The following is a 25,110-nucleotide window of genomic DNA, read 5'->3' as shown; positions in this document are numbered from 1 at the left end:
TTTAAAACAAACAACAGCACAAATGGAAAAAAGCAGCTGCCAAAGTCCAAATATGACAAGAAAAAAGTATTCCAGAAATGTTGCAAGTTTGTGAGAATGAACTCGTTTTCGTTTTTTCGTATCACAGAGTTGAAAAGCAGGCGGTTTGAATGAGGTGATCAGCATGTGGAGGACTTGTATTGCAGACGGCCGTCAGTGTGGCGTGAACGTGCACGTTAGCATAAGTACGCATGGCGCACGGCTAGGGCTAATATCGTCCGATCAAATGGAATAACGGACGCACAAACATTTCCATGACAAGCGTGTTAAAGACGGGCTGCTAGCTTCCCGCCTGGTGCGCAGGAAGACAGAGGAAGCGTGCAAGCGTCTCTCAGAGACGGCTGCATCATCCTAGTTAGGTCACAGGAAGACATGAGGGATGCTTCACATGCTCCCCCCCAGCCTCTCCGCTCCGCCATTAAAGCGACAACGAGACACCTCACGACGCCTGTGATGAACGACTGTCGTTGCGCCACACTTACACAAAATGCGGCAAAAAGCGCGTGCTTGTTAGTGTGAGCGTCCATTCAAAGTTGGGGAGGGAGACTGCGTCGCTAGGCAACCAAAGTGGAGCTTTGTCAGGCGGGGGCGCAGTTCCCTCATGCTGAGGTGGTTTTGGATGAGCAGACCACCGCTGAAGCACAGCTAGATGTTTCCTCTGCCTGCTGAATTGGACAACAAGCTCCTCGTTCATGTGCTGTTTGGCTCCACGAACAAGAAGAAGTAGTCAACACTTCAGCTGCTTGCTAAGTCAATACCAAGGCTGTCCAAGATAGCACCTGAACTCTTTCATTGCATTCATTATGTTACCCATTGTGCCAAGACGGGGGCACAATGGGACGTCCCCGCAGTCACACGCAGCTTTACTCTTGCCCGAGCACACCAACAGCAGCGCAATTCCAGCACCGCGTACACTGCTGTGAAAAAGTCCCCTTCCTGATTTTTTTTTTTTGCATGTTTGTCCCGCTTAAATGTTTCAGATCATCAAACAAATGTAAATATTAGTCCATGACAACACAACGCAACACAACAGCAGCAACAGCTGCAATCAAGCGTTTGCCATAACTTGCAATGAGTCTCTTCCAGCGCTGTGGAGGAATTTAGCAGAATTGTTGTCATTCAGCCACATTGGAGGCTTTTCCAGCATCAAGCGCCTTTTTAAGGTCATCTCAATAGGATTCAGGTCAGGACTTGGACTAGGCCGCTCCAAAGTCTTCATCCATTCAGAGGTGGACTTGCTGGTGTGTTTTGGATCATTGTCCTGCTGCACAACCCAAGTTGCTTTCAGCTTGTGGTTAGAATGCTAAAACCTAGCATGATAGTGGTAACTGTGTCTACCCATGAAAATAGCTAAAAATGCTAGTATGCTAACGTTAGCGTGCTAACACCTAGCATGATAGAGTTTATATACTGTATGTGTCTAGCAGGTCATCGCAGCTTTACGGAAAAGTGTGAATTTTTGGAAAATCTGGAATTTTGAATGACGCCCAAAATTGAATCAGTTTTTCCATTCCCCGTTTCCGCCATCCATCCATCCTCTATACCGCTTCATCCTCATTAGGGTCACGGGGGCATGCTGGAGCCTATCCCAGCTGACTTTGGGCGACAGGCGGGGTACACCCTGGACTGGTCGCCAGCCAATGGCAGGGCACATATAGACAAACCACCATTCACACTCACATTCATACCTATGGACAATTTAGAGTCGCCAATTAACCTCACCTGCATGTTTTTGGGAATGTGGGAGGAAGCCGGAGTACCCGGAGAAAACCCACACGCACACGGGCAGAACATGCAAACTCCACACAGAAATGCCCAGGGGAGAATCGAACCAAGTCTTCCCGATCTCCAGGCTGTTCCTGTATTGGCCAACGTGCTAACCACTAGGCCCCCGTTTCCGCCAATCCCTGAAAATTTCATCCAAATCCATTGTGAAGTTTTCAAGTTATTTTGAACACAGACAAAGAAAGAGATGAACACAGAAGCAAATCAAGGCTAACAAAAAGCTAACCATTGCTGTTACTAAGAACATGTTTCTATCCTGCAGTGTACTGAATGCATGCACATTGCAGTCATTACTAATACTGCATTTCCCCCTCATTGGCTTGATGTTATCATATGATTCTAAGGGGGGGGAGGGGTACCCATTTGCACTTTTACTGCCTGGTATCCATTCCTCTACGACTGGCAACCAGTTATCATGGCTACCAAGGCGCAGGTTGACATGAGATTGGGTGATATTTCGCAGGTGTACGCGGTGATGGCACACTGTGTTCTCACAGCGCCGTGATATCCCGCCACTACATTTCCGCCCCCGATGCTAATCTTTTGGCAGGCGAGCGTGGATCAGAACAAAGTGACGGGCGTCCTCGGAGTAGCTGAGCGGCGTATTTGATGAAGAGATCACGCGGGCGCCAGTGTGAATACAAAAGATGCTTCTAAAGATGATGGTTGGATCTCCCTTCGCCTTCGCCCTGTAAGTCTCAAAGGCGACACTTTGATACGCTCTGATCTCATCTCAAGGGCGCACAAGGCTTCCACCTGGTCTTATCACACCTGCCAGGGTTTTCTCAAAGGGCACAGAAATAGTGAGATGACACGGCAGCGCTGTGGAGCACAGCCACTGGAGATCAACGCAAAAGAGACCAGAAGAAAGCGGCAGAAGGGAAGCGGGTGTCGCGCAGCTACGGTACAACTAGGACGCATTCTCCCGTGTTTAAGTCACACTTCGATCCATACGGTAGTGAAGAACGACCTGGACACTCCATTCATTCTCTTTTACGGGAACTCTTTCGACACCAAAGATGTCGTTTTTCGAAGCCCGCACACCCAATCCCAACAACGTATGAACACGTCTTTTGTGGTTTTTTTGCGCGAGGGGCAAAAAGAGGCGATGATGCGACTCTCCATCAACGCTTGCCACTTTAAGAGCCGTTTCAAGCCAGAGTGTAGCCTGCGGAAAGTTACGCATTGCAGGGACGTTTTGACGCGTACACACGCGTGCACACACACAGTTTAGTTCCAAATGTCAAAACTGTAAATAGTTGGTGGTGTTATATTTGTAAATGAATTGTCATTGTGATGTTGTTTATGTTGGTGCAGTTGTTTACATATTTGAGATGTCAAAAGCAACACATATTTGTGTCAAAGTGAAACTTTGACACAAATATCAGTTCCTGACTAAAAGCTGCATTTAGTCAGGAACTGATATTTTCCTGAAACGTACCTATGTTCCACTGCTGATTACTAAAGAACACAAAAAGGTAGAAGCAAACTGTTTTTCTTGATGAAAGATGGGAGTGTAATGTTTGTTTTGGTAGGTTCCATGTTTATAAAACCATACAACACAATAATCTGTGGGCCTTGAAAGATCAGTCGGTACTGATTTGGGTTGTCTTTTGAAAAACGTCTGGGATTGAATGCGTGAAGCAGGACACGTTTCTGTTGCGTAAAGTTATTTATTTGTCTTATTTTATTCTCTTCATTTTGTTGTCTTGAACTACAAAAATAACGGATGGTGTTTACTCCAAAACAAGCACACAAGAAATTCAGGTTTGTGTCAAGTGGCGCAAAAATCCTTCTACACAAATAAAAGCCAAAAACAAGTTTAGCTTTAGTTTGCGTCCTTAAACATTGGCCCCCTCCCTTACTGTAATGCTGTTAGAAGCGGCGCCATGACACATAAATATCTTCACGGTAAAAAGTGGCTTTGACTTCCAGTCTGGACAACAAACACGTCCATGAGGCAGCCGTCCCGTCATCTTATCATGGTCACCAGACGTCCCGCAAGAATACGGACTCACATCCAGCGTGTTACGGAAAGGGGAGTTGTGAGCTCCCTGTGCTCGGCGCCCAATGCCGGGACCCCAGCCACTGAAGCCGTTATCTTTATTGGCCGTGAAGAAGAAGGTTTGGTTTGCATAGAAGTTGATGATCTACCTATCATCAAGGCTGCGGGTCACGTGGGCCTTTCTTTAGGATGGGGGGGAAGGATTCACGTTTATTAGGGATGCTCGGATGAGGGTTTTATGCACACGGAATATTGACTCTATTTATGCTCGTGGGTCATTATTCCAAAATAGACATTTGGTCACATTTTTATTTTTGTTTTACGCTTTTATTGAAAGGATTTTTGTCCTTTTTGGCACATATCTGGATTTGATCTGGTGCCTGTTTTGGAGTTAATACCAACACAAAGATAGAACTCAATATTTCATGACGTAGAAAAGTGATGATGGAGTCCAGCAACTGAATGCAGTTTGACTTCCAAACCGTGGGATCATTGCTTCTTCTCCGATCGCTCCAAAGAACCGGGAAAAGAGGCCGCCGTCCATCACAACGATCAATTGTTCTAACTGGTTTTAATCCAGCAAAAAAGGCAGGAGACGTGCAACCTTTAACTCTCAGACGTGAGAGACTATTTCTAGACTTAAAGCCAAAGAAAAAGCGCTCTCTCCGTCAGCTCTGTTGACCTCCGATTGGTCCAAATTTGGAAGGAAGTCAGGAAACACCAGGAACTCAACTCTTTTGTTCCTGTTTCAATCTCATGCAAGCGTAAAAAGAAGTTAACCGAGTGGAACGACCAAACACTCAACAAAGCTTGCAGCTAACATTATCAGCTAACGTTAGCAGCTAATGTTAGCAGCTGCCGCTAGCTGAGCTCCACTGAGGTGCGCCCCCGCTAACTTTGGTCGCTTTACACATTTTATGAGCCTGACTCTCCGGGCGCCACGGGGGACCCTCGTTTACGGCGGCTCACTGGTTCCACACCCGACCGCGATAAGTGAATTCCTGCAAAGTGAGGTTAAATATTAATAAAGGGAATATTTTCCTCGTCAGAGTGTAGAAAACCTGTTTTTGACTTTCTAAATAGGATTGTTACCATTACTAGAGTCCCGCAGGCATGACATAACACCCCTATAGTCTAATAAAAATGCACAGGCTACGGGACACAAGAGACATAGCATGCACGAGTTAGCCTCCAATTGATTTAATATAAACTTAAAGTGGAAAGACGGACAAAGTAGGAAGCCCAAAATGTACCACTTCCACACAGAATGGGAGGAGGAGGGTTTGTCATCTCTCACGTGGGACGTGCCACGGATGACTTCATGCAGTGTGCTCCAACACAGTGCACCCTGCTGGGCCACGCCAGGTGGCTCCTCCCACTCTGTACTCCGTTTCTCCTGACCTCCGTGGCGGCAGGCCGGCTGCTCGGAGCGTGTGTCCCAGTATAGTGCACCGTGCTGGGCCACAGCAGGTGGCTCCTCCCCTCTTGGCCTGTCACGATAATCGATAAATCGATTAATCGAATGATCAAAATGTTTTTTAATGCAATTGCCACATCCCCAGTGTGGGAATATTTGGGTGGTCGCATTTGTTCGAAAGTAGTGACGAGGAAAAAAACACGACCAACTTGCGCTGAGAGACGAAGCGGCGTAAGCAACCCTGGTAATGCCGTGGAACATTAGGCGGGAACCGCACCACCTCGGGAGGAAGCACCAGCCAGGCTTTGAGCTTCACAAGTCTGCCACCTTGTTTTGCACAGGCGCCCACAATGTCCTGGGCCTGAAGTCATTCCTGACAATCAAACCCCAGCAGAGAGTCGATGGTCTTCACAACAAATGACAAAACAAAGATAAAACCGTTGAGCTGAGGGAAGCGGAGACACACCGGCTTATATTAAGCCATATAATTCATGAAAAAAAGGTCTAAAAATGCCGATAATGTCGATTAGCGATGATAACTTGTAGCACAATTATCGACCAGCAAAGTTTGTGATGGTCACAGGCCTTCTCCCCCCACAGTCTGCTTCTCCTGATAGTAGTGATGTGGTTGTAGTCGTGTCATGTTTCATTGGGACAAATCAACACGTACAATCCTCATCTGTTACCCCCAGCTGTGCACAAACTACTCTTACATCTAATTTAAAAAAGCAGATATAAAAAAGGTATCATATCAGTCTTAAGCAGTTTTGGTTTGAAGAAAACGACATTCTACATCTGTAATTATTATTATTTCAAACGTTCATCGACATTTTTGAGGGCAAAACGTGCATGTGGATTTTGAAAGCACAGCGAGTAGCTCTCATTTACTAACACAACCAATGTTGCAATTGCAGTAAGCGGCAATTACGACCAAGTCTTTCACACCATTGTGCATGTGCAGAGCTAGACAAGCTTTTGGATGATGCTCCATCTTGTGGAGTTAATTAAAAAAAATAAAGATAACATCAGGAGGTTGTCTACAGCCACAGCTCTTCATGCCATGCATCTGTGGTTAAGTGAATAGACGCACGCTGGAATAATCCTCATCCTTATGCAACAAAGCAGCAACTGGTGAAAAGCAGGTCCGCTGCAAATACGCACATCAGCTTCCGTTTCCTCCCAAACGGAGTCAATGCTCTGCCTTTGCCGGTGAAAAAGGATGACAGTATTTCCACAAGATGATAAAGTTGCCAAGCCCGTGGAGGAGACCACAGCATCTCCCTGTCATGAACTTTTGGCACCACATCACATTTGGGTCCACCTTGACCGCTGAAAAGCCACGAGCGAGCGCTGAAAGGTGGTCACGTGTACTCACGTCTCTGAACGCGGCGCCAGCCTTCGTACATTTCGAGGAAGGACGATGCTCGGCTTCTCCTCATCTCGCCTCTCCGCTTCTCTCGCCCCAAACAACAGCCAGCCGCTTCAGACCGTACCATTTGCTGAGCCATCCCGGGGGGAAAGGCTGGCTTTCGCCTCAAATGCCCCCGGTAAGCTCCTCGTGCAGGTCTAATTAGCTAATTAGCCCCCCCCCCTTCTTGAACAGATCAGGTGGCGATGAATTACAAGCGGCTGAATTATGGAAAGAAAAAAAAAGAAAAAAGGAAAGTCTCTCTTCTCCTTCCATCAAAATGCAGCAGAGAAGAAAAATGGATGAAAGTGAGGCAAAGGCAAAATGAACGCTGAAGACCACCTACTGCTTCATCCACTCAGCTCTGCATGTTCTGAGCTCCTGTTTCCACACCGGCGTTGTATCGCGCAAAGAGCTTCTCAAATAGTGGGGGGCGTGAGCGGCAGGGAGGACCTGCCAACATGCATGAACTTGTGCTCAATTTGAGTCTTAAATACGCTCATCCTGTCACAATAATCCATACATGGATTCATGGAGTGATAAAAAAAAACACGGTCGATCATTTTGCCGGTCTTGATAAATTGACACGCGTGCGTGCGTGTTTGTTTTCCTCTCTCTTTACGTTGTTTCACGCTGGATGTTCGTCTCCGTCGCTGATCGTTTCACGTTGGCAGTTGTTCATGCAGTGTGCCCGCACTGCTCTGGTGGTGCGGGGAGCTCGCACTGGAAGTGTCGCTCGAATGGCTGGTTGTTTATATCAGGGACCGTCAATAAATGACTATTACGTTCAAGAGAGTTTGTTAAAAAGCAATCTGTTCTAAATCAGACCATCAAATGATCAAAGTATTTTGCACGCACATTTTTTCCAATTTGATATTTTATTGTATTTTATGTGAATTTTACTCATTGCTTTATTGCTCGCTCCATCGCGGTTCACTGTTTGCGGCCTGCCTGTTTCACTGATTGTTTTTAGTGCTTTTTTTTTTTTTTACAGTGTACGAACGAGCAATGTCTCCTGCGTCCTGATTGGCTGTAGACCACTGTCAATCAGTCTCCATCGTGCCGCACTGCGGTGGCTCCGGTTGTTTTTGATCACCCGCAAGCAGCTAGCGGTGTGGGTTTTCTCCCCAACAAAACCCACAATTTCGACGAAATGTTGTGCACCCAAAAGGCAGAGGAAGATGCTAACCATCGCACAAAACGTTGGACTTGTGGACCTGCTGACGTTAGGGCGCCATCACGGAATGAATGAATCTTTGCTTTGTTACATAAAGGAGGAGGAAAATTGGGTTTTAACAAGGACGAAGAGGCACGTTCAGAGGAGTGTCCAACCTGGTTGGTTGAGCATTAAAATTCAAATGAAATTCAAATTTTGGAGAGTATTTAAACAAGAGAGAAATGTGAGAAAATGGTAATAATGCCTGATTTGCAGTCTTAAAAAACACATAACTGTAAACAACTAAAGTTGGATACTTTACGGATGCCACTTATTTCGGGCTTTTTCGGTAAACGCGGGAACACTAAACGCATTTTTATGCCACACAATGAATGAAAAAAGTAGTCTCAAAAACGTTGTCAATAATATCAATCATCGCCAATAATTTGTAGGATAATTATCCTCCAGCAAAATTTGTTGTCGTGACGGTCCGACTCGTTTGCATCACTGATCTCCATTTTGTTGCATTTTGCTGTTTCCAGTCTTGAGTGCAGTCTGTACAGTACAGATAAATAAATAGACATGATCACTTTATCAACAGTAGTTCAAATCAGGGGGGCTCCAAAACATTTCTGTCCCACAGTGGGGGCATGACAGAAAGTAACTGAGAGGCACTGGCGCGGACGGACAGGCTTTGGAAGACGTTTTGAAAGGAAAAGTGCACTTTTGGGGGGGAATTTTGCCCATCATCCACAATCGTGATGTGATGCATGAACACACGTCTTTATCGTTTACAGTATGTGCCTTTTCTAGGAAATAAAGACAAAACCCCACAGAACCAATGAACCAGCATAAACGAGGGATTCCTGTAAATAAAATCACCCAAGCAGGCTTGCCATGTCTTCTTGTTCAGTGTGTGTTCAGTGGAAGTGTTTAGGTGTGCAAGCCAAGGGAAAAAACAATAATCTCCATTTCATATACCCTCAAAACGAGTGAACACAAAAAAGCTACGATGCATAAACAGAGTAAAATCCTGGGTGTAGGACTCATGCACCAGGTATGGTGGTGGGGGTGCTCTCATATTCTCTCAGCGACATCTAGTGTCCACGCAGGTAGCATGCCAGAAATGCCGTCCATGCATTGTTTTAAAGTATCATGCTGCTTGTTTTGACTGTATTGTTAGTGTCACACGTGAGCTGGAGCCTATCCCAGCACCATAAAGTATATCCACCACACAGTGACTATACTGTACAGGATAGAGAGTAGTGTGTGTGTAACCCGCCCTGTTTCGCCCTGCCCGTACCGGAGCTTGAACACAAGACCTTCGTAATGGGAGTCGGGCGCTGACCACACGACTAAAAGCCCGGACTGTCGGCCGCGTGTTCAGCGCAGCTCTTGAGGTAGCGGGAGGGAGGTTTACCAACGTACACTCGCACAGCCTCACAGGCTGGCATCCGTTACATGTGCAATGAAGCATCCAGGAAGCAACATGCAAACACCACCACCAACATATTTTCCCCCACAATATGTTTTTCCAAAAATTTCAACTCTGTTTGTTTGTTTTTCATACACTGTGCTACTAAAATGATGTTCTTTTTCCTCTAATATTACAAGTTTATTCTCTTAAAATTGCTACTTGTTTTCTCATTAGAATATGACTTTTTTTTCTTAATATTTTGACTTTATTCTTGGAAAATTACAGCTGTTTTTTTTTCATTTCCTTAGCTGCTGTTGTTAAATGTTTGCAATTATTTCAACTTTCTTCTCGTAATTATGACTTGATTTCAATAATGTTACTTTTTCACCAACCTAACTTTATTATTAAATTTATTTTTTGTTTGTGTTTCATAATATTACAATTTTTTAAAAAGTTTATTTTCTAAAATATTTCAACTCTATGCCAGTAAAATGACATTCTTTTTCCTCATAATATTACAAGTTTATTCTTGTCAAATTGTGACTTTTTCTCGAAAGAATACGACTTTTTTCTCTCAATATTTCGACTTCATTCTCATAAAATTGCAGCTGTTTTTCTTCATTTCAGCTGTTGGTATTTTTTCCCCAAATTATTTCAACTTTCCTTTCCTCTCCTCTCATAATTATTCCTTTACTCCCAAAATATATTGACTTTATTTTTGAAACATATCTTTTTCCACAACCTAATTTTCAAAAAATGTTTGTTTTTCATAATATTACAGGTTGTTTTTTTTGTAATAACATCAGTGTCACCCTTGGTCACTCTCCGGCCGCCCCAGTGGCCACCCCCACGGCTGGGGGACAATTTTGACAAACGCGGCTCTGTGGTGCAGAACCTTAGTTGAAACAGCCGTTTCGGCGTGGACACATTTCACTGCAGTACACAACTCTCCGTATGGAGGAGTTGTCAATAAAAGCGCGTCTTGCATGAACTGCAAGCGGCAGGTATGTTTTCCATAATTACTTGGGTGGGTTTTTCACTATGTTGACTTTGACTTACATTCTGAAGCGTGATTCAGCACATAGATCTGTTAATTAATTGTTAGTTAAAACAGGAGTGCCGATCGCCATCCACTTCCGTGTTATGTCCCGCGCGAGTTTGGCCACCATGATGGTGAGCAGAATCCAGAAATCCAGCGCTGAAAACATGTCCTCGGCATACTGCTCAGCTATTGATTGCTCTAATAGACGCTCCAGACGCCCCCTCAATATATTTGACTCTATTCTTGTAAAATTACTACCGAGTTTTCCATTTTTCTTGTTAAATTGCATTGCAGGGATGGGGGGCACATTTGTGTATAGAATACAGAATGTCACGCATGAAGTGCGTGCGCTGACCAGAGGGCAACGCAGTAATTTGCGGTGTGCATGTCCAACCACAGGAGGGCACTGCAGGACAACAATACTGCACGAGAAGGCTTGGCTATGGCGCAAAGCATCAATGGTATTGATTCATTTGATGACTGTCATATGGTATGCTACATTTTCATTCATTGACGGCATTTCATTGGATATTTTTCCGTGAGGAGCAGTGAGCGGTGGGGTGCACAGGGGCCGAATCCACAGTGTGTCTTCACTGACCAATGAAGCTGACTAGAACCGAACCTCTTTAGGTTCTTGCTGAGTAGAGTGCTGGAATTGAACGGCGGGCTTTGTTGCTGTGAGGTGCGGCGATAACCACCACGCCAAATGCGAGACGCGAGAGTCTATATTCTGACTGGCTTGTTGGGTCTTTGACAAGCGCTTGTAGGGAGGGTGGCGCACAGGCCACGGAAGGAACCAGTAAATTTCCAAGCAAATCTGGATTAAAGTGCCGTTAAAGCTAAGGAAAATCGCTGCCACCTACAGGACCGGAGTGGAACAGCATCATCTCATGAGTCAAATGGGTGTGGGGGTTAGGCAGCCTGACCTCGTTTATGGTGCTTAATTGGTTCCAAACCCGATTGTGATCAGTGAATTTCCACCAAGTAGGATTCTTTATTTGTAAATGGAATATTTTGGTAGTTTGAGCATAGATAAGCTGTTTACCACCTTCTAAATACACCTTTTGACATGATTAGAGCCCTCTAGACATGACATAACACCCCTATAGTCACCTTTACACTCCTATTACCCAATATAGTAGATATAAAAAATAGACAATAAAACATAGAAACCCTGATTACAACCTTGTAAATACCATTTTTTAACATTATTAGAGCCCTCTAGACATGAAATAACACCCCTATAGTCACCTTTACACTCCTATTACCCAATAAAGAAGATATAAAAAATAGAAAATAAGACATAGAAACCCTGATTACAACCTTCTAAATACCATTTTTTAACATTATTAGAGCCCTCTAGACATGAAATAACACCCCTATAGTCACCTTTACACTCCTATTACCCAATGTAGTAGATATAAAAAATAGAAAATAAGACATAGAAACCCTGATTACAACCTTCTAAATACCATTTTTTAACATTATTAGAGCCCTCTAGACATGAAATAACACCCCTATAGTCACCTTTACACTCCTATTACCCAATAAAGTAGATATAATAAGACATAGAAAACCTGTTTCCAGCCTTCTAAATACAATTTTAATGTTATTAGAGCCCTCTAGACATGAAAGAACACCCCTATAGTCACCTTTACACTCCCAATTACCCAATAAAGTATGGACAATAAGAGAAAATAAAACATATAAGACATAGAAAACTTGTTTACAACGTTCAAAATAAATTTTTTTTAACATGTTTAGAGCCCTCTAGACATGAAACAACACCCCTATAGTCACATTTACACTTCTATCACTCAATATAGTCGACATAATAAGAGAAAAAAAGACATAAGACAAAAATAAGACTTGTGTGTGTTGCTGTAAATGTGTTCCATTGCTCGGGGAGGTGTGATTGCGGGGGCAGGAAGTGATGTCGGGGGTTCAGAGTTGAGTTTTAGTTCAGCCACACGGGGGAAAAAATGCATCGTAGTGACGTTTTAATGCGTGCACACACACATGCACACGCGTCGTTCAGTTCCAAATGTGAAGTGTAAGTAGTTGATGGTGTTCTATCTGGAAATAAGCTCTTATTTTGATGTAAAAACCAAGCTTTTTGTGTTGTTGATGTTGGTGTAGTTGTTTTGATCTTGGAGCTGTCACAAAAGCAATGTTACCTAATGATTGTCCCGCGATGACTCTGGCGTTCTCCCCGGCCACGGCCGCCCGGGCGTTCCTCTCGCTGGCGTACTGGACGAAGGCGTAGCCCTTGTGCACGGAGCAGCCCGCGATCTTGCCGTACTTGGCGAAGATGGCCTCGATGTCGGCCTTGGTCACCAGCGCCGTGTTGAGGTTGCCGATGAAGACGCGGGAGTTGAGCGAGCGCGGGTCATTCTTGTTGGTCACGTTGCTGGTCTGGCTCTTCCCGGTCATCCTAGACCTGCAGCAAGACCTGGTGGGCATACAGTACATGCTGTACGTGTACAAGTACATGAAATACTACTACTAGACCTGCAGCAAGACCTGGTGGGCATACAGTACATGCTGTACGTGTACGAGTGCATGAAATACTACTACTAGACCTGCAGCAAGCGTGTTTGGCAGTAGCTTCCTACCAAGAGCCGTGTGGTTCTGTCTAATAGAGGATCTTTGACTAACATGTTTGGCAGTAGCTTCCTAAAAACAGCAGAGTGGTTTTGTAGAGGATGAAGAGCGTTTTTTTTGTTGTTGTTTTTTTTTGCAGTAAGACCTGTCACGTTCGCTCCTGGCCTTCAGGGCCTACTTATGTTATTTGCTACTTCTGCCTTCTCCTGGCCTGTTTCCTCTCTGTGTTGCAGCCACTCAAGAGCAGGCTGGAGACGGGAAGGCTGGGCACACCTGTGGCTAATTGCTCCCTCTACTTAAACTGACTGCCTACAGCCGGAGGACGCTGGTTCTTTGTCCGAACTCCAACTCGCTACACGCATGTGGACTTGCCTTCTAGCATTGGACCGCCTTTTCCTACTTTGGGTAATATCGCCCTAAGCTCAGCCCAGCCTTTCTCTTGTTCTCCAGCTGTTCCTAGTTAGATTAGGTTTTTCCATGGTGTCTCTATCATTTCCTGTTTTATGCTACACCCTCGCTTTTTGTTCTTAAATTTTTGCCATGCTGTGCCAATAAAAGACTCGATTGTACTCCAAGCTCTCCGCCTCTGCATCTGGGGTCCTAACCCCCTCTGGGAACGTAACAGAAAGAACCAGCCAAATTATGGACCCCGCGGAGCCTGAGCCCGTTAAGCTGGCATTACGCCACCAGGCGCAACGCCTGGGTAAACAGGAGGAGCAATTGAGTGCTTTGGGTGCATGCGTCAAAAGCCTGGCTGACCGTCAGGACGCACGCATGCAGGGACTGGAAGCACAGCTCGGCGCGTTGGTATCTGCTTTGCAGCACCACACAACCACAACCGCACTTCCAGCAAGTCAGGAGACTCCCACGGACCCACCACCCACGTCGGACGCCCACTCACCTGCCTTGGGCTCCATTCTATCCAAGCCCGAATGATTCTCCGGTGATTCCGGCGAGGTACGACCCTTTCTCACCCAATGTGAGCTTCATTTTGAGCTCCAGGCAGCAGCTTTCCGCTCCGAGCGGGCACGAGTGGCTTTTGTCATGTCACACTTGTCTGGAAGAGCCGGAGCCTGGGCCACGGCGGAATGGAGCCGCCAATCACCGCTCTGTTCCTCCTATTCCGCCTTTGCTAAAGCCATGGAGCAAGTTTTCCAGCGTACTCCTCCGGGTCGCGACGCAGCACGCTCCCTTCTGCGGCTGTGCCAGGGACGCCGCTGCGCTGCTGACTACGCCATTGAATTTCGCGCGCTGGCGGCACAGAGCGACTGGAACGCCTCGGCCCTGCTAGACGCCTTTTTCATGGGTCTCTCCGACCCCATCAAGGACCAAATGGTTCCGCTGGAGGCTCCCACACACCTCGACGACCTCATCGCCTTGGCCATTCGTATTGAGAAGCGCCTCAAGGACCGCAGAGTGGACAAGGAGCGCGCCATTCCCAGCGGCAGCTATGTCAATCACAGGGCTCCACCCACTCCGCCTCGGCCGCCAATTTACACGGAGTTTCCCCCGGCGCCGAAACTAGATGAACCAATGCAGCTGGAAGGGAGTCGACTCACTCCTGCAGAGAGGAACCGACGCAAGCAACTGCATCTGTGCATCTACTGCGGCCAGGCAGGTCATCCTATCTCCCGCTGTCCCGTTCGCCCCGACAGCCCACGCTCTCAAGCCTCACGCTCCAGTCCTCCACGCGCTTCCACAGACACGCCCTCCGGGATGACGTCATCGTTTGAACCAGCGGGAAGACTACAACTTCCAGGTACGCTCTCCTGGGCATCCAAACAAGTTGATATTAAGACATTAATTGACTCTGGGGCAGACGATAATTTTGTTGATGCAGTTTTTATCAAAAGACTTGGCATTCCTGTAGTAAAGCTTTCAGAGCCTAAGGCTGTGCGTTCTCTTGATGGGCGTCACCTAGCTACCGTCACACACCAAACCGTCCCACTTTTGCTCCATTTGTCTGGTAACCACTGTGAGTCTATGCATTTCCTGGTCATTCCTTCCCGTGCCGCACCCATTGTGCTTGGGCTTACCTGGCTGCTTAAACACAATCCTCACATTGATTGGACTAGATCCACTATTGTTAACTGGAGTGTTTTTTGTCATACCCACTGCCTTAAATCCGCCTTTCCACTCACTCGGTCCCCTCAGATAATTCCCCCGGAAAGAATTGATCTCGCCTCCGTGCCTTCTGTTTATCACGACCTCCGGGAGGTTTTCAGTTCTGAGAAAGCCCAGTCACTTCCACCTCACCGTCCGTAAGATTGCGCCATCGATCTCCTCCCCGGTGCTCCGTTCCCGTCTTCACGGTTATACAATGTCTCCAAACCTGAGAGAGAGGCGCTAGAGCTATATATATCCACTTCCCTCGCTGCCGGCCTCATTCGCCCCTCCACATCTCAATTAGCAGCCGGATTTTTTTTTGTTGAGAAAAAAGATAAATCCCTCCGCCCTTGTATCGATTACCGCGCTCTCAACGATATCACGGTTAAAAATAAATATCCCTTACCACTTATGGACTCCGCCTTCAACTCCCTTCACTCCGCTAAAATTTTCACCAAGCTCGACCTCCGCTCTGCCTATCATCTGGTTCGTGTCCGAGAGGGTGATGAATGGAAGACCGCATTCAATACCCCTCTCGGACACTTTGAGTATCTCGTCATGCCTTTCGGGCTCACCAATGCCCCGGCAGTGTTCCAGAGTCTCATAAATGATGTCCTGCAGGACATGCTCGGCCGTTTTATATTCGTCTACTTGGATGACATTCTGATTTTTTCCTCTTCACTCAAGGAACATATCCAACACGTCCGGTTAGTCCTGCAACGACTACTTGAAAACACGCTGTTTGTCAAGGCCGAGAAGTGCTCGTTTCACTCCTCTTCTGTTTCTTTTTTGGGGTTCATCGTGGAGCAGGGTCAGCTAAGTCCCGACCCAGCCAAGATCCAGGCTGTGGTTGACTGGCCCGCTCCCACATCAAGGAAGCTTCTACAAAGGTTCCTGGGTTTCGCCAACTTCTATCGTCGGTTTATTAGGAACTTCAGTCTAGTTGCGGAGCCCTTGACGAAGCTTACATCTGTTAAGGTTCCCTTTGTGTGGACCCCAGAGGCCGACTCAGCTTTTAATAGACTCAAGTCTTTATTTACCACTGCTCCAGTTCTCACCCATCTTCTCAATTTGTTGTCGAGGTCGACGCTTCCAATACAGGCGTAGGGGCCGTCCTCTCCCAACGCTCTAACAACGACTAGAAATTGCACCCCTGTGCCTTCTTCTCTCGCCGCCTGACTGCTGCCGAACGGAATTATGATATTGGGAATAGAGAGTTATTGGCCGTCATCCTAGCGCTGCAGGAGTGGAGGCACTGGCTGGAGGGCTCGGAACTGCCGTTCATCATTCACACAGATCACAAGAACCTGTCATACCTCCGCTCTGCCCAACGCCTCAACCCTCGACAAGCACGTTGGGCCCTGTTCCTCACCCGGTTCAACTTCTCCCTGACCTACCGCCCGGGTTCCCAGAACAGCAAGGCGGACGCCCAATCCCGACTACACTCACCCGTCCCGGAGGAGGCCCGTAAGGAGTTCATCGTTCCCCAGTCCCGGATCCTGGGTGCCCTGCAATGGGATATCGAGAGGCGGGTGGCCGACGCAGTTAAGGACAACTCTGTCCCGGAGGGCTGTCAGGCGAGCCGGCTGTTTGTGGTCCCGGAACTCCGTTCTGAGGTTCTTCAGTGGGCGCATGAGTCCAAAGTGGCGTGCCATCCCGGAGTTTCCCGCACCGCTTTCCTCCTGTCACAGCGGTTCTGGTGGCCTTCTTTCCGAGCGGACGTCCAGAGGTTCGTGGCCGCCTGCCCGATCTGCGCGCACAACAAGCCCACTCACCAGGCTCCAGCAGGGCTCCTGCGCCCGCTACCCATTCCCTCCCGCCCATGGTCCCACATAGCACTGGACTTTGTTACTGGACTACCACCTTCCAATGGCAACACAACTATTCTCACCATAGTCGACCGTTTCTCGAAGATGGCTTACTTTATCGCACTTCCCAAGCTTCCCTCAGCTCTCGAGACGGCAGACCTACTTGTCTCCAACACCTTCCGACTCCACGGGATCCCCCTGGACTTGGTCTCGGACAGGGGCCCACAATTCACATCAGCTGTCTGGAAGGCCTTCTGCAAATGCCTCGGAGCCTCACCCAGCCTGTCCTCAGGCTATCACCCCCAGACCAACGGCCAGACCAAACGAGCCAACCAGGACCTGGAGGCGGCCATCCGCTGCGTTTGCCACCAACAGCCTGCCTCCTGGTCCTTCAACCTACCTTGGATCGAGTATGCACGCAACACCCTCGTCAGTTCCGCTTCTGGCCTCTCCCCGTTCCACGTCGCCTATGGGTACCAACCCCCGGCTTTTCCTTCCCTCGAGTCCGAGGTGGCAGTTCCCTCGGTGGCGGCCCACCTGCGCTGCGCCCGCCGGGCTTGGCACAACACTCGGGCGGCTCTGGCCCGGACATCGGAGCGCAATCAGCGTCTCGCCAACCGCCACCGCTCGGTGGCCCCTCAGTACAAGACGGGACAAAGGGTGTGGTTATCTTCCCGCGACCTACCCCTTCATTCTGTCTCCAAAAAACTCCAACCTAGGTTCATTGGCCCTTATTCCGTGGAACGTGTCCTGAACCCCTCCGCTGTTCAGCTCCAGCTGCCTGAATCCCTCCGGATACACCCAGTTTTCCATGTTTCCCTCCTCAAACCCGTCACCTCCTGCAACCTCAGCCCTCCGGAGGTGCCTCCTCCTCCTCCCAGGCTAGTTGACGGTCACCCTGCATTCGCAGTTCAGGCCATTTTGGACGTGAGAAGAAGGGGCAGGGGTTTCCAGTATTTGGTGGACTGGGAGGGGTACGGCCCCGAGGACCGCTCATGGATTTCCCGGTCACTTATTCTCGATCCCACCCTTCTTTCGGACTTTTACAAACGGTTTCCGGAGAAGCCAGGTAAGCCGCCGGGTGGCGCCCATTAAGGGGGGGGTACTGTCACGTTCGCTCCTGGCCTTCAGGGCCTACTTATGTTATTTGCTACTTCTGCCTTCTCCTGGCCTGTTTCCTCTCTGTGTTGCAGTCACTCAAGAGCAGGCTGGAGACGGGAAGGCTGGGCACACCTGTGGCTAATTGCTCCCTCTACTTAAACTGACTGCCTACAGCCGGAGGACGCTGGTTCTTTGTCCGAACTCCAACTCGCTACACGCATGTGGACTTGCCTTATAGCATTGGATCGTTTTTTCCTACTTTGGGTAATATCGCCCTAAGCTCAGCCCAGCCTTTCTCTTGTTCTCCAGCTGTTCCTAGTTAGATTAGGTTTTTCCATGGTGTCTCTATCATTTCCTGTTTTATGCTACACCATCGCTTTTTGTTCTTAAATTTTTGCCACGCTGTGCCAATAAAAGACTCGATTGTACTCCAAGCTCTCCGCCTCTGCATCTGGGGTCCTAACCCCCTCTGGGAACGTAACAAAGACCTTTTAAAAGTAGTAGCAAAGCTTCTGTCATTTACAGGATCTTTGACTGGCATGTTTGGCAGTAGTTTCTTTACAAACAGCAGAGTGGTCCTGTCATGTAGAGGTTCTTTGACTAGTGTTTTTGGCAGTTGGTTCCTAAAAACAGCAGAGTGCTCCTGTCATATAGAGGTGTAGTGTTGCCGCAGATAAACTCATCCCAAGCTGATGCTTTCATCTGCAAGCGTCGATTTATCCTGTCAGCATCCAACCAGCAACAGGAATGTGGACTGAAACACAAGCGAGCGTGGAAAGATGTGCCATCTTTAGCAGGGGTGTCCAAAGTGCAACCTGCCGCACATTCCAAAAATAGAATTTAACAAGAAAAGTACAAAAAGCCAACAGCAGCAATGGTGGAAACATCTGCAGTCATTTGATGAAAAAAGTCCAAATATTAAGAGAGAAAAGTTGCAATCTAACCAAAAAGAAAAGTTGTGATTTGACACAAATAACGTAATAACAAGGAGGACAAGTAACCGTGTTAGGAGAGCAAACGGGAATGAAGTCATCATCCACAATAAAAAAAGTTGCATCCTTTCATTTTTCACCATGTGGCCCTCGCTGGAGGGAAAGCCTTTGGCCGGCCTTGGTGTGAAGGAACACGGCGTGCTTCCCTGACACGGTGGATTTGCCGTGAGTCGTACTCGATGTTGGCGTCCCTTGACTTCCACGCTTCCGTTTTGCTCTGCTGTGTTGTTGCATGAACACGACGCAGCTCATCGGATACGTTTTGGAGTTGACCAACGTCAAAGTTCGTCAGGCTGAAAAGTCCAACAAAGGCCGCGGGTGTCATCGGCGAGGTCATTAGACGCTGGGTTGTGCACGCCGGAGCTCGTGTTCAGCTCATGTTTCATCGGACAAAAGCCCACGCTGAGCACGGAACGTTAGCGTGGGGGCTCTGTTCGATGTGAAAGCTTTGAATGAAGCCTCCAGGAAGAAGGAAGTGGACCAAAGTCAAGTCATGTGGGTTGTTGTGTGGGCTGCGGCACCACCACGCCATCACCTCTGCTGATGCTAGCTAGTGTAGCACATTGAACATCTCATCTACGCTTTACATTTACTTCATCACCTCCAAATACACAACCGAGATGTACGTTCCACCTGAACGGCTCGTACACAATCAACACAAAACACTTTCTAGGGCTCAACGACAGCCAGACCGACACATTCAGCATCTTAATGACGGCGGACCAGGGCTGTCTGAAAATATCATTTTACCAAAAACAAACATCCAGTCATGGAAAAACTGATTAGAGCACCCTTGTTTCTTCACTTTCTTGTTCACTTTCATGCCTGATACGACTAAAGGTGGACAAATATAACAATGACAACAAAAATAGTTCCATTTTTTGGCAGTACAATGCTATCGCTATTCATGGAAGAACTTATTTTCAAGAAAAACATGGAAGTTGCTATATTTGTTATCGTCTTTAAAATCCAAATGGATCAATAAACCGAAGAAACAAGGTGCTCTAATCATTTTTTCCATGAAAAATCTGCACATTTTAAGAGGAAAATGTTGTAATCTAATAAAAAAAAGTCATAAGTGTGTTGACAATTTTTTTAAAATGTCATTTTAGCACCAGAGAGTTGACATTTTTAAGAAGGATGTTATTTTTTTAATGTGGGTAAAGATGTCGACTAACAACAGTGACAACAACGACGACGTACCGGCGCCGCTACAGGCTAACAAGGTGACTAATGTCGGCGGATGCCTCGACAACGGCGAGTACGGGAGCCCGTAGGCTTACATAATGTATACAGCACTTCATGATAGGGAAAACCCGATATCGATATCTACCAAAATTACATTTTTGTGCCAATCTTGGGCCAATAAGACATGTGAGCCGATATTATTGGACATCCCTACATAATATTATGAAAAACAAACAAAACAACAAATAAAGTTCATAAACGTGGGTGTGCCTAAAGTTATAATGCCACGAAAATAGTCAAAATAATGTTGTAGTAAAGTCATAATTACCAGAATAAAATTTACAAGAAGAAAGTTGAAATAGATGGTAAATTTAAAAGAAAAAACAAACAGCAGAAATGAAAAAAACAGATGTAATTTTACGGGAATAAAGTCAAAATATCAAGAAAAAAAAGTCGTATTCTGATGAGGAAAAATTCACAATTTTATGAAAATAATCTCATTTTAGTGGCATAGAGTGGAAATATTTAAGAAGGATGTTTTTTTAAAGTCATAATATTCCAAAAAACACAAAACAACAAATAGTTATTTTTGCTAAATTTTGGTGTGGATAGTTATTATTTAATATTTTTTATTTAATATTTATTTACTATTATGAAAATAAAGTCAAAATATTATTGTAATGAAGTCATAATTACCACAAGAAAATTCACAAAAAGAAAGTTTGAAAAAAAAACAGCAGAAATGAAAGAAAAACAGCTGTAATTTCATGAGAATACAGTCAAAATATGAAGAGGAAAGGTCGTATTCTAACGAGGGAAAAAGTCGCAATTTTATGAAAATGATGAAACTGTGATATTATGAGGAAAAATAACATCATTTAAGTGGAGTAGCAGAGAGCTGAAATATTAAAGAAACCTTTTTTAAATAGTTGTATTATAATGAGAAACAAACAAAACAGGTTGCGGATAAAGTTATCAAAATAAAGTCAAAATATTGTAATAAAGTCCTAATTACTAGCATAAAATGTACAAGTAGAAAGTAGAAATCCCCCAAAACAGCAGCTGTAATTTTACAGGAATAAAGTCAACATGAAGAGAAAAAAGTTGCATTCTAACGAGGAAAAAAGTCTGAAATTTGCTCAAATAAACTTGTATAAGGAAAAATAATGCCATTTTAGTCGCATTAAGTTGATAAATATTAAAGATAAACATGTTTTTTTTAATCGTACTGGGATGAGAAACAAACAAAACAAAATAAAGGGAAATAAGATTGGGGGGAAAAGTTCTAATGTTATGGGAATAAAGCCATGAGAAGAAATATTTTCGAAATTAAAAAAAAGCAAAAATGTGGGAAAAAAAGAACAAAGAGTGAATTTGATAATAACAAAATGATAATATCTTGAAATGTATCTAAGTTATGGGCGGCACGGTGGTCTAGTGGTTAGCATGTTGAAGACCTGGGTTGGATTCTCCCTTGGGCGTTTTCATGTGGAGTTTGCATGTTCTCCCCGTGTGTGTGTGGGTTTTCTCCGGGTACTCCGGCTTCCTCCCACATTCCAAAAACATGCATGTTAGCTTCATTGGAGACTCTACATGGTCCATAGGTATGAATGTGAGTGTTTGTCTATCTGTGCCCTGCCATTGGCTGCCCACCAGCATCATACGCCACTCCAGCCTACCCCCCACGGCACCGAGACCAGCATAGAAATGGATGGCTGATGTGATGCAACAATCTCTTCCTGGACATTCTCAACTTCCTCCTGGGTTGGAATGTATTTCACTCGTGCCACTTGAAGCAGGGATGTCCAAAGTGCGGCCTTGGTGCCATTTGCGGCCGCCACTGTTAAATATCACTGAACAAGAAAACTTAAAAAAAGCCCGAAAACAAACAACAGTAGCAGAAATGGAAAAACCTCTCCTAAGTTACAAGAATAAACTCAAAATATTAAGACAAATACGTTGCTATTTTATAACAATAACATAACGCTATGGGGAAAAATAATGCCATTTTAGTAGCAGAAAGTTGAAATATTAAAGGAAAAAAAAGACATTTTTTTAAAGTTGTAATATTATAAGAAACAAAACAACAACATTTTTGGAAAATCAGGTTGGAGGAAAAAATAGGTTGGTTAAGAAGCACATTTAAAAGGCGTTAAATAGATGTTCTATGTCTTATATGTCTTATTATGTCTGCTATATTGGGTGATAGGAGTGTTAAAGTGACTGACTATAGGGGTGTTATTTCATTAGAGGGCTCTAATCATGTTAAAAAGCATATTTAGAAGGTGGTAAACATGTTTCGTATCCTGTAACTACCAAAATATTCCATTCCTAAGTGAGGAATGGACTTATCAGGGTCAGGTGTGGAACCAATGAGCTAGTGGGCGTGGACAAAGACAGCTCATGAGCATTAAAGGGACAGACAGACAAGTAGGGCTTGCTAACAGCACATGTTACGCTGTGTACGTTCATGCTACTGCTATCTCTGACACTGATTTCAAAGTGGTGAGAAACGCTACAATATGGGAGCTTTAACATGGAATAATGGAGGTTTTTCTATTTGGTTGGTGGACCGCTGTGACTGAATGGCAGCAAAGATGGAGTTATTCTTCCAGATCATTTCCAAGTGGGGGGGGTACTTCAAAAGCAAGTCCTCTGTGATATTCATGAGTCTCTAAGATCCTCAAAGCCTGTTTGAGGAGGAGAAGAAGAGGAAGAAGCAGCATGCGGCGTAAGTGCTGGCAAACTGTGGCAGGAAACATCTCAGGCCAAACCTGCCCCCCCCCCTGCGAGGCGGAACGAGAGATTCTTCCTGGCATGTTTAATCCCCTCCGATGTGAAGCTCGGCCATGGCCACCTCATGTGTCCTCCTTACTCCTTCAAGGCTCCCTGACATGATTCATCCACTTTGCTTTGGAATGATGGTCTATGATGTTCTACATTGTTCCATTTTTGAAAGTGAAATGTACATTTTCAAAAATGACAATTATAAGCTAGCTCTCACTGTTCAGCCTCATTTCCGAAAGTGACACCACGTCGGAGTACTGTCACTCAGGTAAACAAACATGGCGGTGTACGAGAAAGGGATGTTTACAGTGATTATAGCCAAGATTTGACATTTGGAGATGAAATAGAGAACCTGCAGACCATGGACTTGAGCCTTGAGACATGGAGATGAAGATCGGTTGCCTTCAAAACACCGAATGGTAAGTGGAAATGACTCTGGAGTTGCTTATCCTTCAATTATTCTTTTAAATCAGTTTATAAAAGAGCATAAAGGGGTATTTTTAGCCTGATTTGACTGCCCTCTACAGTAAACATGCATATGTCTGTGAAAAGATGTTTATATAACATGAATAATGCTTCACAGCCTTGTCGCTATCATGGAATGGTGTTTAGACATTATGTAAACAAGACATGGCTTACTCTGTTCTGTGGCAAATTTGACACTGTCCTTCTTGTCTTTTTTTGTCCTGTGTACCAGCAGAATAGCCTCCTTTTTCAAAATGCGTTTACACTGTACTTTCAAGCCAAGTGCTTCTTGTAAAGGTGTTCAGAACTGGAGGAGGGCGTCCATCTGTCTCTCGTTTTCTGCACTTGCTTCGTCCATTGTTGTCTTAAACCTTCCCCTTTTGGAAAAGAAAACAAACTTGCAGTATCACTGGGATAGTGTGAACATCCAGCAGCAACACAACATTTTGGCACGACTACTATTTGGATGAAAAGTATACTGAACCAAGTCCAGCGTTTGTTTACTCTGCTTTAGCTGAGAGGCGTCACAATGATGACGTCACTTCCGCTTGTCTTGCCTGGCGCCATCGACTATAAATGTCATATTTGCAAAAATGGAACAATGTAGAACATCATTCCAAACAATATTTAAGCAAAGTTGATCCATCATGTCAGGGAGCCTTTAAGCCAAAAGTTGTCGGCTCTCATCAAGCATTGTTGCTTGGACCTGGCCCGTCATCATCAGTGGGGAAATGTTTCATTTGCAGACGTCTTTACGACCTGTCACTCGTGCTATCATCACCCTGCAGCGACGGACAATCCAATCATGATTGAAGGCAGTCGGCGCCGCAGACTCCTCCACCTTTCCACCATCACACATTCCCCCTAATGACTTTGAATGGCAGCCAAACACATTAGGGACTTAAGTGTGGACTCAAATCTAATTACATTTTTTTACAGTCTTCATTTAAAACCTACGGCGCAGCGCTCGTTCTGCTTTTATGCACTGACGCGTCATAAAATGTCAGGATGTATGCAAATGCTGCGGCAAATGACATAAAAGCTGAAAATATAGCCGTTAAAAGTGCACCTTGCGGTTTACGCCGAAAGAGTATATCATTCATGACCTGAGGCAAAAGGCGAGGGAATAAAAGGGATCAACAGCTATTAAGTCCAAATTAAACAACGGAACATTAAAGCTAATGTGGTCCGTGAGCATATGGAACAATGAAAACAATTACCTACAAAACACATGATGAATGTCAACAGATATATCAGGAATCAGCAATTATTTTTGCCTAAAATCAGCATTTTGCAGTTGGCTGGTGACTGGTCCAGGGTGTGCCCCGCCTCTCAGCCAAAGGCAGCCGGGATAGTGCACAAGTGGCACGCAAAATAGATGGATGGACAGCTGGATAAACATTTTCAAGCATAAAAATGGCAAAAAAAAAACCTAAAATACAAATACAGTCATCTCTCGTTTATGGCGGTTCATTGGTTCCAGACCCGGCCGTGCTAAATAAGTTCATTTCCACCAAGTAGGATTCCTAATTTATAAATAGAATATTTTGGTAGTTAGAGCATACAAAACCTGTTCACCACCTTCTGAATACACTTTCTAAGATGATTAGAGCCCTTGAGACATGAAATAACACCCCTATAGTCACCTTTACACTCCTATTACCTGATACAGTAGACATAATAAGACACATAAGACATAGAAAACCTGTTAACCACCTTCTAAATATGCTTTTTAACATGATTAGAGCCCTCTAGACATGAAATAACACCCCTATAGTCACCTTTACACT

The 25,110-nt window shown here is 45.4% G+C and overlaps 2 protein-coding genes across 4 annotated transcripts in view; one reads left to right on the top strand and one right to left on the bottom strand.

Moving 5' to 3' along the window:
- Positions 1–25,110, bottom strand: part of LOC129172489 (RNA-binding Raly-like protein) — a 44,981-nt gene that overhangs the window by 7,357 nt on the left and 12,514 nt on the right. Inside the window, exon 2 of one of the 3 annotated variants that reach the window (XM_054762281.1) lies at positions 12,447–12,721. In XM_054762281.1, coding sequence (XP_054618256.1) covers positions 12,447–12,702 — 256 coding nt within the window. In that variant the 5' untranslated portion in view covers positions 12,703–12,721. Of the gene's footprint in view, positions 1–6,621; positions 12,305–12,446; positions 20,602–25,110 lie in introns of those variants that run through there. The other 2 variants (XM_054762273.1, XM_054762289.1) reach the window with 2 other exon arrangements.
- Positions 13,516–16,093, top strand: LOC129167989 (uncharacterized). The gene is made up of 4 exons (XM_054752740.1): positions 13,516–13,576; positions 13,696–13,757; positions 13,876–14,632; positions 15,140–16,093. Exons 1-4 carry the CDS (start codon positions 13,516–13,518, stop codon positions 16,084–16,086), a joined length of 1,827 nt encoding a protein of 608 aa, XP_054608715.1. The 3' UTR covers positions 16,087–16,093.

The sequence above is a fragment of the Dunckerocampus dactyliophorus genome, chromosome 2, assembly GCF_027744805.1.
Source record: "Dunckerocampus dactyliophorus isolate RoL2022-P2 chromosome 2, RoL_Ddac_1.1, whole genome shotgun sequence".
Taxonomy (NCBI): Eukaryota; Metazoa; Chordata; class Actinopteri; order Syngnathiformes; family Syngnathidae; genus Dunckerocampus; species Dunckerocampus dactyliophorus.
Note: the sequence above shows the minus strand (reverse complement) of the source record. Positions and strands in the feature narration are given on the sequence as shown.

Coding starts and splice junctions, on each gene's coding strand:
- LOC129167989 (XM_054752740.1), top strand. CDS start 13,516: ATGGACCCCGCGGAGCCTGAGCCCGTTAAGCTGGCATTACGCCACCAG. Junction 13,758..13,875: donor CCCACGGACCCACCACCCAC/GTCGGACGCCCA, acceptor TTTGAGCTCCAG/GCAGCAGCTTTCCGCTCCGA. Junction 14,633..15,139: donor GGGAAGACTACAACTTCCAG/GTACGCTCTCCT, acceptor ACCGTCCGTAAG/ATTGCGCCATCGATCTCCTC.